The following is a 16,840-nucleotide window of genomic DNA, read 5'->3' as shown; positions in this document are numbered from 1 at the left end:
TAGAAAAGCTCTGCATGATTAGCAAGTAGCTGATTCATTCAGTGTGCTCTAGCAACTGACAAGCTTACCTATTGAGGCGAGGGGGGTTGTATTTTTCAGCCTCATCTGGCAATTCACTTGCCGTTTTGATTTTTTTTTGGAAGTTCTCTGGCAGGCTACAAGCTTAGCAATTCTTGCAGTCTCCTGGCAAACAACAGCATGGCAAGTTACCTATGTCGGGTGGAAAGAAACATAGATGGATTATGTATTAATAACTTTATATATTCCTAATTATGGGAGATACTTTTTTGCATACTTTATGAAGCCATTTCAAACTCTCTTTGCATTGGCTCGAATTGTGCTAAAAAGTAAACTTAGTTTACATCTACACATCTGCCACAACTCTACAGATTATGGTAATGTTAGTTTTCAGAGAGAAAATATGGGACACTCTTAGGTACTATGCTATGCTCTACAGTGCCATTTAGAAACATTATGCTCAGCCTATAAATCAAACAAGATCAAACAAGTATTAGTGCTTTTTTTTTAAAAAATGCCAATCAGATGGGTTACATTTGAGAGTTGGCATGGATGTTATTTTTGTTTCTGTATGGGAATTTTTTTTGTGGATTTGGTTGACTCACAAAACCCAGTATAGTACTAACTTTTTAGTCTATCATGAAGCCCTGCAAACAAAGTTTCTGAGGCTGTAAGAGCTGCTGGAGGCTACAAAGAGGGAAATGAATTTGTGATGAAATCAAAGAGCTGGCATGAAACTCATTGGCTACTTTGGATTGGGCAGCAATTCCCCCTTCTGAAGTTTGTATACAAGCTGGGCTCTTCCTGGCCTCACAACTTCTGCTAGAAGAGTAGGTGTAGGGGGGGAAAAGACTTTGCATAATTTCAACTGGTGCACATTTTGCACCCTTTTTCTAGATCAGTCCTTCAGTCAATCATGTCCTAGTCAACTTGTGGCTTCATTCCTGTAATGTGCTCTACTTGGGGTTGTCTTTTAATGGCAAAGGAGGTTTTAACATATCCAGAATATGATGGTGTGAGCAGCAATAGGCATGCCTCAGTATGCCTATATAACATTTCTGGTTTGCAAGCTACAGTGGTTGCTCAATTTTTTTCTTGATGGCATTCAAGGTATTGGTTGCTTCTATAAAGCCCCATCAAGCGCAGTGCCTGGTTACTTGAGGGATTGTCTCCCACAATAATCTGCGCAGCCAATTTGATTCCGCAGGGTTGGCATGCTCCTGAGTGTCTTTGATTAAATAATGTCATCTATCAGAGCTATGGGAGCACACCTTCTCTGTAGCTGGGCAGAAGGTCTAACCAATATCTAGATGTCCTACACTCTTCTGTTGTTTAGAAGAGCCATGAACACCTGGCTCTTCACCCAGGCCTGTGGCAAGGGAGAGTGCACTTGCCATTTTTAATATTTTATTAATTTTATTGTAATTTGATTGTTAGGAATGACCCAAAGCCACTGAGAGTCAGGCAGCATGTAAGCTTAATATGTTATTACCTTTAAAATATGTATATTTCCTCACATTTTGGGGGCAGTGCTCAAAAGATTTAAATGGATCTTTGTATAAATATTACAAATAAAGATAAAGACTTCACTACTGTTATCCCACGTTTCAAGGACAGTCGCAAAAGTGATAAGTATGCACAAATACCTGGAAATAGGCTTTGCTTTGTGTTAAAATAATCACTATACAGCTCTAACAAGTTTCCATTTGTGGAATGTTTACAATTATTGCACATTTACACATAGCTTAATTATAAGGAAAGGATATCTCACCTCACCACTTTTGCTAATTTCAATTCTAACAACTCCAGGAATGCTCTTCAGATATCCCTCTAATGTAGCATGTCCCAGCTGCTTGAAAGGAATCCAATCTCCAGTTAAAGATTTATATTCCCCTTGCAAATAGGAAAAGGGCACTCCAGTTTTATGAGACTGGAGAACAGCTCGAAGCATTTTTGCTACTAGATCTGCTTCCTGCATCTTTACCTGCAATAGAAATACACTTGAATTTTACATGGAAAATTGGCAGGTGTTATGAGTTTGAAGCATTAATATGCAAGCAATTCAATGGTAGTATATTCAAAATTTAGAACTAAATATCCCATCATACTAGGAAGATGGGTTAATTATTTCGTAATGACAAAGCACCTGAGAATAAAAAATATTGTGCAGGACTGTTGAAAAGAATCCTGCATATATCAGCTTCCGAAGGGGGAAAAAATGTAACAAATGAAAGCAATAATAGTTTTCAGAAAACACAGAATATCCATGCTTAGAAGTATTTTCCCCCTAGGAAAAATATATAGGAAATACAATTTATATTTTTTGAAGCATGGTACAAAAATGTCTTTCTTAAATAGCCAATAGATATTCTTTATCTTGTTGGGGGAGAACCATAAATCAAATCTTTAATCTTCTTAACAAAGGTGTAGTAAACTTTTTCTTCTACTCCTAGTCAAATTTCCCTTTTTATAAAATTGCATTCATATGCATACACCATAAAGGAGCATATGACACTTTTCTAAAATAAGTTCCTATCACAGGAAGTTGAGAGTTTTTCCTTCAAGTATTGGATGGGTAATATGAGCCATGTTAGCATTACATTATTCTATCTTCTTGAATGGAGTACACAAAATATAAGAAATAACCAAAATAGCCAGACAATAAACAATTATTCGAATAGTCCATTTGTTTAAAAAAAAAAGTTTGACTTGGGGAAAGATACCCATTAGAGATTTAGTATGCATTTTATTTGATAGTCAATTGAAAAGCAGAAAAAAGTGCTTCTGCATTCCACCAAATGCTACCAGCTTCATTTCTGCAGCCAATCGTCCTATCTATTGTTATTATATCAACCCCACTTTTGTGAGTGTCAGCAAGAAAGTTTTCTTTACTGCTCTTTTTAAATATAGAATATCCTCAAAAATAACTTCCCCATGTCCACATGCACATCGAAATGTTGTTAAAGTATGAGATAACTTCCATTGTTTATTTGACACATTCAGCTCATCTCCATATGAAATGCTGAATCATGCCCAAATCCAGTACTGTAGATAACTTTAAATTTTAGGGGAAAATTCCAATTTCCCAAGTACTTTGATTCATTAACCGAAGGTTAAGACTGAACAAACTGCTTTAAAAAACAAGCAAATGCTTTTAGTTAATTTGACTCCATGTTGCAAGGAGAAAGGAATGAAAACTCATAATCCAGAAGCTCTTTGTACCCAATGGCAATAGGGGATAACAAACAAGGAATTATTATTACATGTCACATATTTGCAAGATGAATCCAAACTAAAAGCTCAGCCACCAGGAAAAAAACACCCATCTGCAAGACTATTGACATTTCCTAACACAAACTTGACAAAACGAAATCATCAAATCTCAGTGTGGCCTGTGGTCTTGCTTATCAGACAAGATAATAAATGGCAAAAACTATCCAAGGATTGTCAGTCATGCCTATAGGACACTATTAGGCTTTTTCTTACTGATTTCAATTCACATTTATGTTACACATCTTCGTGCCTTTAACAATAACGCTAAGTATAAACATCAGTTTCTTAATGCCTCCTTGGAAGTATGAATAAAAATAAGCTCCACACATCATTCTTTGCAAAAAAAAACAGACATAGGTGGAAAGTTTTTTTTTTTAAAAAAAACTTGGGATCATGGCATGAAGGAAGCAATAAGTAATGCTAAAATTGATCCCTAGCAGCAGCAGCAATAAACATGTTCTCATCTCTCCCTCCCTCCTTTCCCCACAGTACAAGTACCAATGATTGCAATTAAATAGAAACGGCAAGAGATAAGAAACGGATAAGGAAAGAGTCAGGAGTATTTACGCTAATAATTATTTTGAACACGGATATATAAAGTGTAAAGCAGAAAATACGACTTCGGCACCAGAGCGGTCAATGCCTGGCATGCACTACCTGACTCTGCTGTTCAAATCTTCAAATCTCCCAAACTTTAAACTGTCTACCGTGGACCTCACCCCATTCCTAAGAGGTCTGTAAGGGGAGCGGATAAGCCCATCATCGTGCCTACCGTCCCTGTCTTACTGCCCCCATTTACTCGTACCCATTTCATTCATCCTCATGTTTATTCTTTATACCTATTATCTTGTAAACGATTGACAAATCGAATCAAATCATATAGTCAATCAATCAATCAATCAATCAATCAAATAAATAAATAACCCCAAACCTCCGGTATTTTAAGTCTCGGGGACTCCTCCTAATAGTGTCACGCACGAACGCCCCAGGGGAATCCGGAGGGGGGAGAGTAATTATTTACTCCTTACCCGGGGTAGGGCTATTTGAGCCGGGTAAACACTAGACACCGTCGCAGCGATTTTTCATTTAAAAGAAGAAAAAAGAGGGGGGGAAAGCTGTACTTCGGCCGGCTCAGGTAGAGCCAACCACCGCGGCAGTCGTCCTCCTGCAGAAAACGGCCCTTCCCTGAGCTAAGAAGGCAAGGAGCTGCGGCTTCGGCTCACCCAATTCCTAGGACTACCCCGAACGGTCCCAATTCGGCGCGGAGAAGGCGGCTCCCGCTCGCAATCCCCCTTTCCCTCGGCGCTTTGGCTTCCCGTGGCCTGAACGCCAGGTCGGATCACTAGAAGGCCACTTCCCCGCTTCTCCGCGGCAGCTCCTATGCCGGCGCCGCAGGACCCTCCTCCACCACCCCCAACTTCTCCCTCAGCTTCGAAATGACGAGGCCTCCCCACTCGGCACAAAAAAAAAAGTACCGAATGTTGAAGGCACAGAGAGAAAAAGAGAGAGGGGCAACGTATAAAACGCCCGCGCCTGCGCTCTAGCCCTGGCTCCACCGAACGACCACGCCCTCGACCTCCAACACGTGAAGGCCGCCAATAGGATCAGGTCCTTTTTAGTAGGCGGTTTGTAGTTGATTGGCTGTATCTCTAGGCTGGTCTTCCCCAATCGGGTGTATTCCTTACACCCTGCTTAAGTTGGGAGTTGCTTTCATTTGGCAGTAGCTTTTCTGTTTATGAGTATTTGCTTCATTTAAGCTCCAAGTTAATTTCTAGACACTCAGAAAGCACATGGGATATGATTTTTGAGGGCCTTGATGGGATGTGAGATGCTTTCCCCTCCCCCACTGTTAAAAAGAAGACACTACAACATCACAGTATCCCCATAGTGATCAAAATGTAAGCAGTTGACAACTAGTATGTATTTATGATGGTTGTAGTGTCATGGTTGCCCGAGTCATTTGATCTCTGCAACTTTCCCTGCTAATTTCCAATAAACAAAGTCAATGGGGAAGCTGGATTTGCTTAATGACTACATGATTCATTTAACAACTGCAGTGATTTGCTTAACAACCCACACAAAAAAGTCTTAAAATCAGACATAACTTACTGGACAACAACTGAACTTGCTTAACAACCAAAAAAGGTGAGTCCACAAAAAAGATGCCAAGCTTTGAACTACCACATCAGCAATGGACAATCCTGAATAGAATTCGCACCTCACACAGCATCTGCCAGGACTCTCTGTATAAATGGGGCATAATATTCTCCCCTCAGTGTGACTGCGGGATCCCACATCAAACTATATCAAAGTGATGGTGAACCTTTTTGGCACCGAGTGCCCAAACTAGAATGAGCATATATGTGTGCATGCCGGAGCACTGGAAACCGAAAGTCAAGTTGGCAAGCGCACGCGTGCCTGTTTAGCCCATTTTTTGCCTGGTTTTTGGCCATTTTTTTGGCCCGTTTTATGGCGCCTGCAAAGACCAACTGGCCGGCCCCGTTCGTGCGCAGCGGAAACCAGAAGAGCAGTTGGCAATGGTGCACGTACCCACAGAGAGGACTCTGCATGCCACCTCTGGCACGCATTCCATAGGTTCGCCGTCACAGGCATATCACATCGTAACCGGCTCTAAGTTGAAGGCATGTACTGGTACAGTATCTGATTATCTCTCTCTCTCTCATCTATCTATCTATCTATCTATCTATCTATCTATCTATCTATCTATCTATCTATCTATCATCATATATATATATATATATATATATATATATATATATATATATATATATATATATATATATATATATATTTATTACTGTGCATTTGGTCTATTTGTTATATATATATATATATATATATATATATATATATATATATATATATATATATATATATATATATATATATATATATATATATATATATATATATATATATATATATATATATATATATATATATATATAGCATCTTGGCGACATTTCAACGAGGTCCCACTCACCATCTTCAGGCTGGTGCCTTCAGCTTCGTGCTTGCGCGAGCAAAGTGTGATCGGTGCTGCCGTTTTTCTATAAATATTGGTGGGGTGTGTGGAGTGCTGGCTTTGTTGCTGTAGGCAGATTGGTTGGCTGTGTTGTAACATCTTGATTAGTTGATGTAGTTGATGTTTGCAGATTAGTCGGCTGTTTCATAACATGCTGTGTGGCTGAGGTACTGGCTGTGTGCCTATTGTTCTTTTGTGTTGTAGCCCAGCCACATACATTGGACAAACTAATAGGAGAATAAATGCACACATCGCAGAACACAAGAACGCAGTCAGAAAAGAAGAAAAAACTTCCTCCCTCTTCCAGCACCTTAAAGCAACAGGACAGGAAATTGATTTTGAAAGAACCAAATTAATCTCCAAAACTGAACACTTCAACAACAGAATAATTATGGAAGCCATCAAAATAGAGAAACGCCCCCACAACATGAATAAACGTGACAATATCTCCCGCCTACCAGACATCTGGAAACTAGCCCTAGTCAACAAATGAGTCCCAGCCACGAAAACTGACACTGGACCCAGAACAACACAGGACACAACCACCAATCACACTCACCAGACTCAAACCCAAACCCATCCCATAGACCAAATGCAACCACCATCCAGAAGCCAAACCACGGCGGCATCACCAACTGCTGCACCTCCCCCTCCGACCACCAAACAAAGCAAACTGACACACACCATGAACACATGGCCAGACCGCAAACGCGGAGCCAAACCAAAGCCCAGGATGTTACACCACAGCCATCTGCTCAGGACATTATATCACAGCACTCAGGAGGTTACAACACAAAGGCTCAGGATGTTACAACGCAGCCAACCCCGCAGGAGGTTGCAGCACAGGACTCAGAATAACACTACAATAGAGTTCAGGATGTCATCACACAGCCCATTACCCAAGTTGTTACAACACAAAAGAACAATAGGCACACAACCAGTACCTCAGCCACACAAAATGTTACAAAGCAGCCGACTAATTTGCAAACATCAACTCCATCAACTAATCAAGATGTTACAACACAGCCAATCAATCCGCTTACAGCAACAAAGCCAGCACTCCACACACACACACCAATATTTATAGAAAGACGGCAGCTCCAATCACGCTTTGCTCACACAAGCACGAAGCCGAAGGCACCAGCCTGAAGATGGCGAGCGGGACCTCGTCGAAATGTCACCAAGATATTCTCCATCTTACATGGGAAAAGACCCGTTTGTTTTCGTAGATTTTCATGGGTGTAGGTATGCTGGTCTTGTTGTATTCGGGTCTTTTCCCGGGTCTTTTCACTCGCACAAGCACGAAGCCGAAAACACCAGCCTGAAGATGGTGCTGATTGGTGCTGGCTGTGTGTCCATTGTTGTTTTGTGTCTGGGTGATGGGTGGGGCTCGTTTGTTGACTAGGGCTGGTTTCCAGATGTCTGGTAGGAGGGAGGTATTGTCACATTTATTCATATTGTGGGGGTGTTCCTCTATTTCAATGGCTTCCATAATTATTCTCTTGTTGAAGTGTTGAAGTGTTCTTGTTGAAATAAAACAACAACGGACACACAGCCAGCACCAATCAGCACCAATCTACTAATCATGATACAACCACACAGCCAATCAATCCATTTACTGAAACAACGCCAGCACTCCGCACACCCCCTCTAAGATTTATAAAGATGGCAGCTCTGAACACGCTTTAAGCCGAAAACACCAGCCTGAAGATGGTGAGTGAGACCTTGTCGAAATATTGCCAAGACAATCTCAATCTTATATGGGAAAAGACCCGAATACAACAAGACCAGCATACCTACTACACCCGTGAAAATCTACGAAAATATATCTTGTATTTGTGCTGATAAATAAAGGGAGACTAGTATAGATCTATTTCAAGCTACTTAACTCTCATCAGCTAGCCATACCCTTACTGGGATTTGAACCTGGGCTGTATTACATATTAGGCAGGTGTATTAGCCACTAAGCCACAGGCTCTCCTCCTTATCAGCTGAACCAGGGAAATAGGTATATATTTGTGTTACAACCCCTGGTATGCCCAAATATGGGAGGGAACTCACTGCTCCCCCTTTCTGTCTTTCGGCTCACTGCAGGAGACCATCCAGGCAGAAAACCATATTTTTAATGTTGCCTTTGTTATATTTGTGTTGTATTTGTGCTGATAAAGAAATAAAGGGAGACTAGTATAGATCTATTTCAAGCTATTTAGCTCTCATCAGCTAGCCATACCCTTACTGGGATTTGAACCTGGGCTGTATTACATATTAGGCAGATGTATTAGCCCCTAAGCCACAGGCTCTCCTCCTTACTCCTTATCAGCTGAGCCAGGGAAATAGGTATGTATTTGTGTGTGTGTGTGTTGTATTTGTGTTGATATATATATATATCTCCCTTTATTTATTTATCAGTACAAATACAACACAAATATAAAAAAGGCAACATTAAAAATAAAAATATGGTTTTCTGCCTGCATGGTCTTCTGTGATGAAGCCGAAGGACAGAAAGAGGGAGTGTGACCTTCCTCCCATATTTAGGCATACCAGGGGTTGTAACACAAATATATACTTATTTCCCTGGCTCAACTGATAAGGAAGAGAACCCGTGGCTTAGTGGTTTAGACTCCTGCCTAAGATATATACAGCCTGGGTTCTAATCCCAGTAAGGGTATGGCTAGCTGATGAGAGCTAATTAGCTCGAAATAGATCTATCCTAGTCTCCCTTTATTTATTTATCAGTACAAATACAACACAAATATAAAAAAGGCAACATTAAAAATAAAAATATGGTTTTCTGCCTGCATGGTCTTCTGTGATGAAGCCGAAGGACAGAAAGAGGGAGTGTGACCTTCCTCCCATATATAGGCATACCAGGGGTTGTAACACAAATATATACTTATTTCCCTGGCTCAACTGATAAGGAAGAGAACCTGTGGCTTAGTGGTTTAGACTCCTGCCTAAGATATATACAGCCTGGGTTCTAATCCCAGTAAGGGTATATATATATTTGTTTTCATAGATTTTCACGGGTGTAGGTATGCTGGTTTTGTTGTTGGTTTACATGTGTACAACTTTACAACTTTGTGTACAACTTTACACGGGAAAAGACCCGAATACAACAAAACCAGCGCATATATATATATATATATATATATATATATATATATATATATATATATATATATATATATATATATATATATATATATATATATATATATATATATATATATATATATATATATATATATATATATATATATATATATATATATATATATATATATATATATATATATATATATATATATATATATATATATATATATATATATATATATATATATATATATATATATATATATATATATATATATATATATATATATATATATATATATATATATATATGCCAAAAGCAGGGAACGCAAGGGGGTCGTGCGCGTGCATGCCCATAATGCTTTGTGTGTGCCCCCGTGTGCGACCAATGCCCTCCCCACTTTTGGCGTGGGTTTTTTTGCCTTCCCTAGGCTCCAGAGGATTTTTAGGAGCCTGGTGAGGGCGAAAACAGGCCCCCCGCATCCCAGAGGGGGCAAAACACGGACCTACGGGGAACCTGGAAGTTCAGGAATAGTGACTTCCTATTTGTCCGTAAGTCCAATTTTTGTCCTCTGGAACCTTCAGGAAAGCTTCCTGAAGGCTCCGGAGGGCAAAAAACGATCCTACAAGCAAACCGGAAGTCTGTTCCCAAACTTTGTTTGTCCGTAGGGCCGGTCTTTTGCACTCCAGAGGGTTCAAGGAAGCCTCCGGAGGGCGAAAAATGGCCTCAAAAGAAAGCCGAAGTCAGCTGGCCAGCACACGCATGCATGCTGGAGCTGACAGGGCAATGCCTCGCATGCCCTAACAAATGACTCCTCGTGCCACCTGTGATACACATGCCATAAGGTTTGCCATCACGGACCTAGACATTAGTATTTGAACACAGATCTTTTTAACATTTACATTTTATTGTGTTTTACTAATCTAGGTATGTTAATATATTTTGCTAGTCCATCTGTGATATCCCATGTGCTAAATTGATAAATAAATAACTGAAAATCTGGTTCCAAGTCAAAAATTCCTTGTAGTCTGAATGCTGGGAACATCGGACTAATTGGATGAAGCTGAGTTCAGATCTCACTGTATTCTGAGCTTCATCTTGTAGGAAGTTACCACCCACCTCTCTACTAGAAGAATAAAATATCCTAGGAAATATTAAAAAGGCAGAATATTATATTTCCCTAAATCAGAAATGGAGAAACATGTTTTTAGGCAGGAAGCAGACTCACCTTTAATAGCCCCCACCTTTGTCAATGGGCCATTAAAATGCCCGAGCCAGTCTATTCTACATAACAAAGATAGGATTAGCCTGCAACAATAACTCACCACATGGCATCTGGGAACTCAACCAAGCTTGGGACTCAGGGACTGGTTCTATGGAAGGCAGTTTTTCTGTGGACCAGGGGGGGGGTGGATTTGCTCACTTGTGGGGCCCAGTTCCTGGTAGGCCAAGGAATGGTGCCAGCCCACAGCCAGGGTCTGGGGATCCCTGATGTAAACAAAAGAGCTAGAGAGTGCTGGGATAAGAAAGTTGATCTTTAAGCATATAAAAATCATGCCCAGAGGCGGACAGCTTAGATAATGAAATGCACTCCCATAAAAAGATACATGAAATCTGTCTAGCGAATTACTCCGCCTAAGTAATTAACTAATAAGAACTAAAGTTGTATAATTTCCTTGCCTGAAGCTGTATTAATATGCTGCCAAATTGTAAATTGGCATACTTGATTTATGGCATTTGCTCTTAGTGCACCTTTTTCACCTGTACAGAATAAAAAGGTATTTTGGTTTCCACTATTTCTGGGTGTTTTGTTGGCTGTTCACACCAAGTGAGTCAACCCAGTATTGGGCTGGGCCAACATTCCTAGGGCTAAGAGAAAAAAATGACTGGCCTCTCACCCAGGTGGCTTTGTGTCAAAGCAGAACAAAAATCTTGGTCTCCCAGTTTGGAGCCTGATGCTTTTCACCACCACACCAAACCAGCTGCCATGAGAGTTATGTCTTCATTTGTTTTTAATTTTTGCACCAACCTTGACCAAACCATCACAGCAATTTACAATATTGTAAAAAAAAAACTTGTGAGAACATAACACCTGAATGTATTAAGATAATGGTTAGGTAAAGTGCTGAGCTAGAAGCCAAGATACTATTAATTCTAGTCCAAACCTTAGGCATTGAAAGCCTAAGTGCCAGTCATTCTCAATCCAAGGTTGATTTTTCCCTCACAGGATTGCTGTTTTGGAGAAAATATGAGGTGGAAGGAATATTAAGTATGTTCACTGCAGAGGTGGGTTGCTCCCTGGTTTGGCCCCGATCAGGCGAACTGGTAGTAGCGGCAGTGGGAGCCTCCACCCACCCGCCTGGACTCTTCTGTGCATGCACCCAAACCAGTAGTAAAAAAATTGGCAACCCATCACTGGTTCACTGTCTTCAGTTATTTATGAAAAATAATAAATATGGGATTAAAAAATAGGGAGAGAGGGAGGGAAAGGGAAAGAAAGCCTAGCACAACGACAATAGTGAATCAATTATAGCACATTATTCTGCCATTGGCCAATTAAATAGATGTTCCTCCTTTAAAGTATTTGTTCAGTACATATATATCTAAACTCTGCCAGATTGATAACAATCATTCACCTACAATAATTTTGCTAGAATTGACAGTGTCACCGAATATGCTTACACTTCAGACAAAACACTCTCAAAGTCCTCTTTATTTGAAAAGTTTTAACCAGGCTGATATTTTCCAGCTATTGGAGACATTTATTTTTTTTTCAGAACTGCCCCACCCGCATCCTGTATATCTTACCTTGGAGAGTAGCCCCTTTTTCTTCCTGTCTATGTTGAAGAATTTGCAATATTTCTCAGCTGGTAAATGCAGTGGCAGCACAGAAAATTCAGCTACTCAGGGAATAGAAAGTACAGCTAAATCAAAGGAATTGAAAGTGAAAGAAGGAACTACAGTAGAAAAATACGTAGGAAAAACCTGGAGAAATAGTGCGACCTCTAGCTGTGTGACTTGGATACAGTAATGATTTACTGCAATGAATTAATTATGTTCTATTTGTATACTGAAAATACCTTTATAGAGGTAGTCCTCGACTTACAACAGATCATTTAGTGACTGTTTGAAGTTACAATGGCATTGAAAAAAGTTATGACCATTTTTTCCCACTTAAAACTATTGCAGCCTCCTCGTGGTCACATGATCAGAATTCAGCCGCTTGGAAACCGGCTCATATTTATGACGATTGTAGTGACCTGGGGGTCACGTGATCACCTTTTGCAACTCTCTGACAATGAAAGTCAATGGAGAAGCCAGATTCACTTAATAACGATGTTACTAACTTTTGGGCTCAATTATGGTCGTAAGTTGAGGGCTACCTGTTAGGGTGGTCAGATGTAGACGCTGTTGCTTACCGCGAGTACAAAAAAAACCCTAGAGAGTAGGGTTTACAAGAAATAGATTGAGCATTGGGTGTGTTAACTGGTTGCAGATAGTACACAACTTATGACATTGAACTGCAATTTTGGTTGTAAGCTGTGATGGTCATAAAGCAGGTCATCATGTGACTGCACCTGATTTTACAATGTTTGTTGTGGCAGTTATTAAGTGAGAGAACTGTATTTATGGCAACCCATTGTTTGTTATGGCAAAATTTTTTTACAAAAATAAAGGATATTTGTAGCTCATGGTTGAAATGAGGGATCCTTAGTGCTCTCTGAACTTCTTCTTTTCTTGCAGACATTTAGTTACCCTAACTAGGTAACATCATCAGTGCTAGTAAGGAGTGCTGTTTGCTGTTAGTTTATTCTGGTGACTTGTTTGTCTGTGTGGGTGGGGGTGATTTTAGAGATTCTTCGGACTATTTGCTGATGGCTCTTTGGCAGTTTCTTGACTGGGCTTGATTTTTGGTGTGAAGTTAAACTTGAGAGGTAATCTATGTTGATCTGGATGCAGATTGCTGGTGGAGAGGTGCTGGAGTCTTTTTTGTTCTGTTTTGTGCTGGTTGGTTGTCTCTTTTTGCATAATCTATAGATATTGTTAATGTCTACATGTCTATTGACGGATGATTTGCCCGAATGTCAGGTTTCTAGAAATTCCCTGGTATTTTTGGATTTGGCCTGGTCTAGAAATGTCACATTTTCTTAATTGAAACTATGGTGAAATCGGTCTATATGTTGTGAAATTAAAGAATTTTCATCATGTCTTCTGACTGCGGGTTGGTGTTCATGGATACGTTCTGCCTGTTTGTCCTACACAGTGGTTGTTTCAGTTCTTACACTGTAAGTTGTAAATGATTCCTGTTGTTTTTTTCCTGGGGTTGCTGGGTCTTTTGGTTTGCTCAGTCAGTTTCCATTAAAAAGTTGTATATCAAAGCTATATGGCTATGGGATGCTGCAAATAGCCATAAATGTGGGCTGTTGAGTACTCAAAATACAGTCACATGACCATGGAGGGAGGTGGGCAGATATCAGAATTTGAATCCGAGTCATGTCCCTTTTGTGGGGAGGGCCTGTCATAAATTCAAATGGTCAGTGAGAGAGCAGTTGTAAGTCGAGGACTATCTGACCTCAAGAATGTCAAGCTGTGTATTTTTCAAAGTTCCTTTCCTCCCCTTTTCAGCTTTCTATTCACCAGAAGGCAAGGTCGCATCTTTCATTGTTGCTTCATCATTTGCTGCTTCATCATTTCATGAAAAATCAATGAAATCTTCATTCACAGTTTAGGCAAAACATGTTATTTATCCTTCTGATTTTTGTCTTGCCAGCTGTCATGCACTGTCCCTCTCTCTGGTTTGCAGAACTAATGAGCAAGCTCGCCATTCCTGCAAGCACAATGTGCTTTCTTTTAGAACTGAGATTAGAGAATTCTGGAACTCAAAAGAAACAAATGTCAATTTGCATAGTATTTTTTTTTCTGGCAGGGCTTTGAATATTGCATGAATTGGGTCAACTCTAATACTCACATGGGACTTTATAGGCACAAACTCTCGCTAGACTTTGGAAAGCTCCACATTAGTTTTTCTACGTTCATGTCATGCAGTTTTAATTTAACACATCGCTCCAAAAATACCCAAACATTCTGGAATTCCAGAACAAGAAACAACAGCAACAAAAAAAAACCAAAGCTCAGCACAGCTCAACTTGATTGTTGGAAGAAACACTATGGGACAGACTGAACAAAGCAAAAGAATATTGGTTGCTCATCGCAAACACCTCACTAAAACAAGATGAATTTTGTCCAGCATGACATTGGCAACAGTGCCACTCTTTCTCCACAATCGAATGTGCATGGACAATATACATCTAAAAGACATGTTGGAAGAAATGTCCTTCTGGGTTCAGTTCCAAGTGAGGAAAAAGACACTGGAAACATGGAGGCCGCTTGGAAAGATGGTTTAATGGTGAACATGGCTTGAGCTCCTGAACAGAAAAGAGAAATCACATGCTTCCAGATGTTAAGTGAAGAAGAAAAAGAGACCGAGAAGCTGAAAATTCCTGGCTTTATGCCCTCTCTGGCCTTTGATCTTGATCTTGTATTCTGATCGGTTGTCAGACTCCCATGGGGCCATGCAGGGGCAACTCTGGAGCTGTGAGTCCACATTTGGTTGAGTATTGCTTCTTCCCAGGTGCCCTGTGGTGAGATGGGTAAAGGGCTAATACTATCATGCCTTAATCCCATCACCATGGGGCTGAAGGGGGAGATCTTTGTTATGTAGAATAGACTGGCCCAGGCTTTTTAATGGTCCATTGACAAAAGTGGGGGCTATTAAAGGTGAGTCTACTTCCTGCCTAAAAACACGTTTCTCCATTTCTGATCCAGGGAAATATAATATTCTGCCTTTTCAGTATTTCCCAGGATATTTCATTTTTCTAGGAGAGGGATGGGTTTTAACTTGCTATAGACAGTAGTAGAAAGTTAAAACATGGGCCATTCACTAAATTAAAAAATGAGTCACATAAAACTTGGGCAATTATTGGTACTACTTATTATATGCAGCTAGTGATTTGTGTTGTACTCCCTTCCATCTGAATGGAGATTGGGGCGAACTCCCCAAGGCACCATTTTACTATTTTCTCCCCTCCCCCTGTCCATCTCAAACACACCAATTTGAACCTGACCTTTGACCATCTTTATTTCTGCTGCCTCAGATGCTGAAAACCAGCACAGAATCTAGTGACCCAGTCTGTTCTCCTTAACAGTATAACAGAGTTGGAAGAGACCTTGGAGGTCTTCTGTTCCAACCCCCTGTTCAAACAGGATACCCTATACCATTCCAGACAAGTGGCTGTCCAGTCTCATCTTATAAACCTCCAGTGATGAATCAGTTACAACCTCTGAAGGCAGCTGTTCCACTGGTTACTTGTTCTCACTGTTAGGAAATTTGTCCTTATTTCTAGGTTGCTTCTCTCCTTGATTAATTTCCCTGAAACCTCCGGAGCCCATCCATATGGGCAAACCGGAAGTTTGGAAACGGACTTCCGGTTTGCTCATACGGTCGGTTTAAATCCTCCGGAGGCTTCAGGGACCTTCAGGAGGCTTCCCTGAAGCCTCCAGAGGGCTTAAACTGGCCCTACAAGCAAACCGGAAGTGACTTCCGTTTGCTTGTGGGTCGTTTGTTGCCCTACGGAGGCTTCAGGGAAGCCTCCTGAAGGTCCCTGAACTCTCCAGAGGGCCCCCAGGGGGCGGGATGCTTTTTTCGCCCTCCCCAGGCCCCTATAAAGTCTCTGAAGCCTGGGGAGGGCAAAAAAAGCATGCAAAAATGGGGGGAGCGCCTCTCATGCGTGCATGCACACTAGGGGGGGTGTTGCACATTGCATTATGGGTGCGGCACACCTGCGCATGACCCCCCTTATGGCACGCGAGCCAAAAAAGGTTCACCATCGCTGGCTTAGGGTATAGATAGTTATGGAGAATATCTATCTGTATGGTTGCTAGGAGTCAAAAATGACTTGATGGCACACCCTCATCCTCCTTTTTAAACTTTACAACACAATGGCTCTCTTTACAAGTCTACTATATTCTCTCACTTCTGTCAACTCTATTTATGTCACTCTATCTCCACCCATATATTTGGTATTTTACAAAGAATGGACTTCAAATCTAAAGTTGATACTAAAAAAACAAGTTGGGAAACAAAACAAAAATGTGTAGAAAGAATATATCAAATTAAAATTATTTCGGTTATTGCATTGGGACTACAGGTTTCTTCCAAAATCTTCTTGGAAGTAACACAACAGTATTGTACTCTACCATTAAAGGACCTGCCTGGTCACAAATGTTTTTTTAAAATCTCTTAATAGGATGGTACAAACTCTGTTTTATTTATTTTTTCCGTATGCTTTTTTCTTTCAGTCCACATTGGACCTCATTGTTCGATGCCATACCATTTATAAGAAATA

General features: G+C 40.4%; 1 protein-coding gene across 5 annotated transcripts in view; it reads right to left on the bottom strand.

Annotated features, from left to right (window-relative positions):
* Positions 1-12,424, bottom strand: part of TDRD7 (tudor domain containing 7) — a 36,778-nt gene extending 24,354 nt beyond the window's left edge. For 2 of the 5 annotated variants that reach the window (XM_081945867.1, XM_081945871.1), the window contains exons 1-3: positions 4,515-4,647; positions 1,790-2,002; positions 69-210 (exon numbers count right to left, since the gene is read on the bottom strand). In XM_081945867.1, coding sequence (XP_081801993.1) covers positions 69-210; positions 1,790-1,996 — 349 coding nt within the window. In that variant the 5' untranslated portion in view covers positions 1,997-2,002; positions 4,515-4,647. Of the gene's footprint in view, positions 1-68; positions 211-1,789; positions 2,003-4,319; positions 4,466-4,514; positions 4,648-4,811; positions 4,891-12,242 lie in introns of those variants that run through there. The other 3 variants (XM_081945868.1, XM_081945869.1, XM_081945870.1) reach the window with 3 other exon arrangements.
* Between the last annotated feature and the right edge of the window lie 4,416 nt (positions 12,425-16,840).

Source organism: Natrix helvetica, assembly GCF_964273705.1.
Source record: "Natrix helvetica genome assembly, chromosome: 2".
NCBI classification, from domain to species: Eukaryota; Metazoa; Chordata; class Lepidosauria; order Squamata; family Natricidae; genus Natrix; species Natrix helvetica.
Note: the sequence above shows the minus strand (reverse complement) of the source record. Positions and strands in the feature narration are given on the sequence as shown.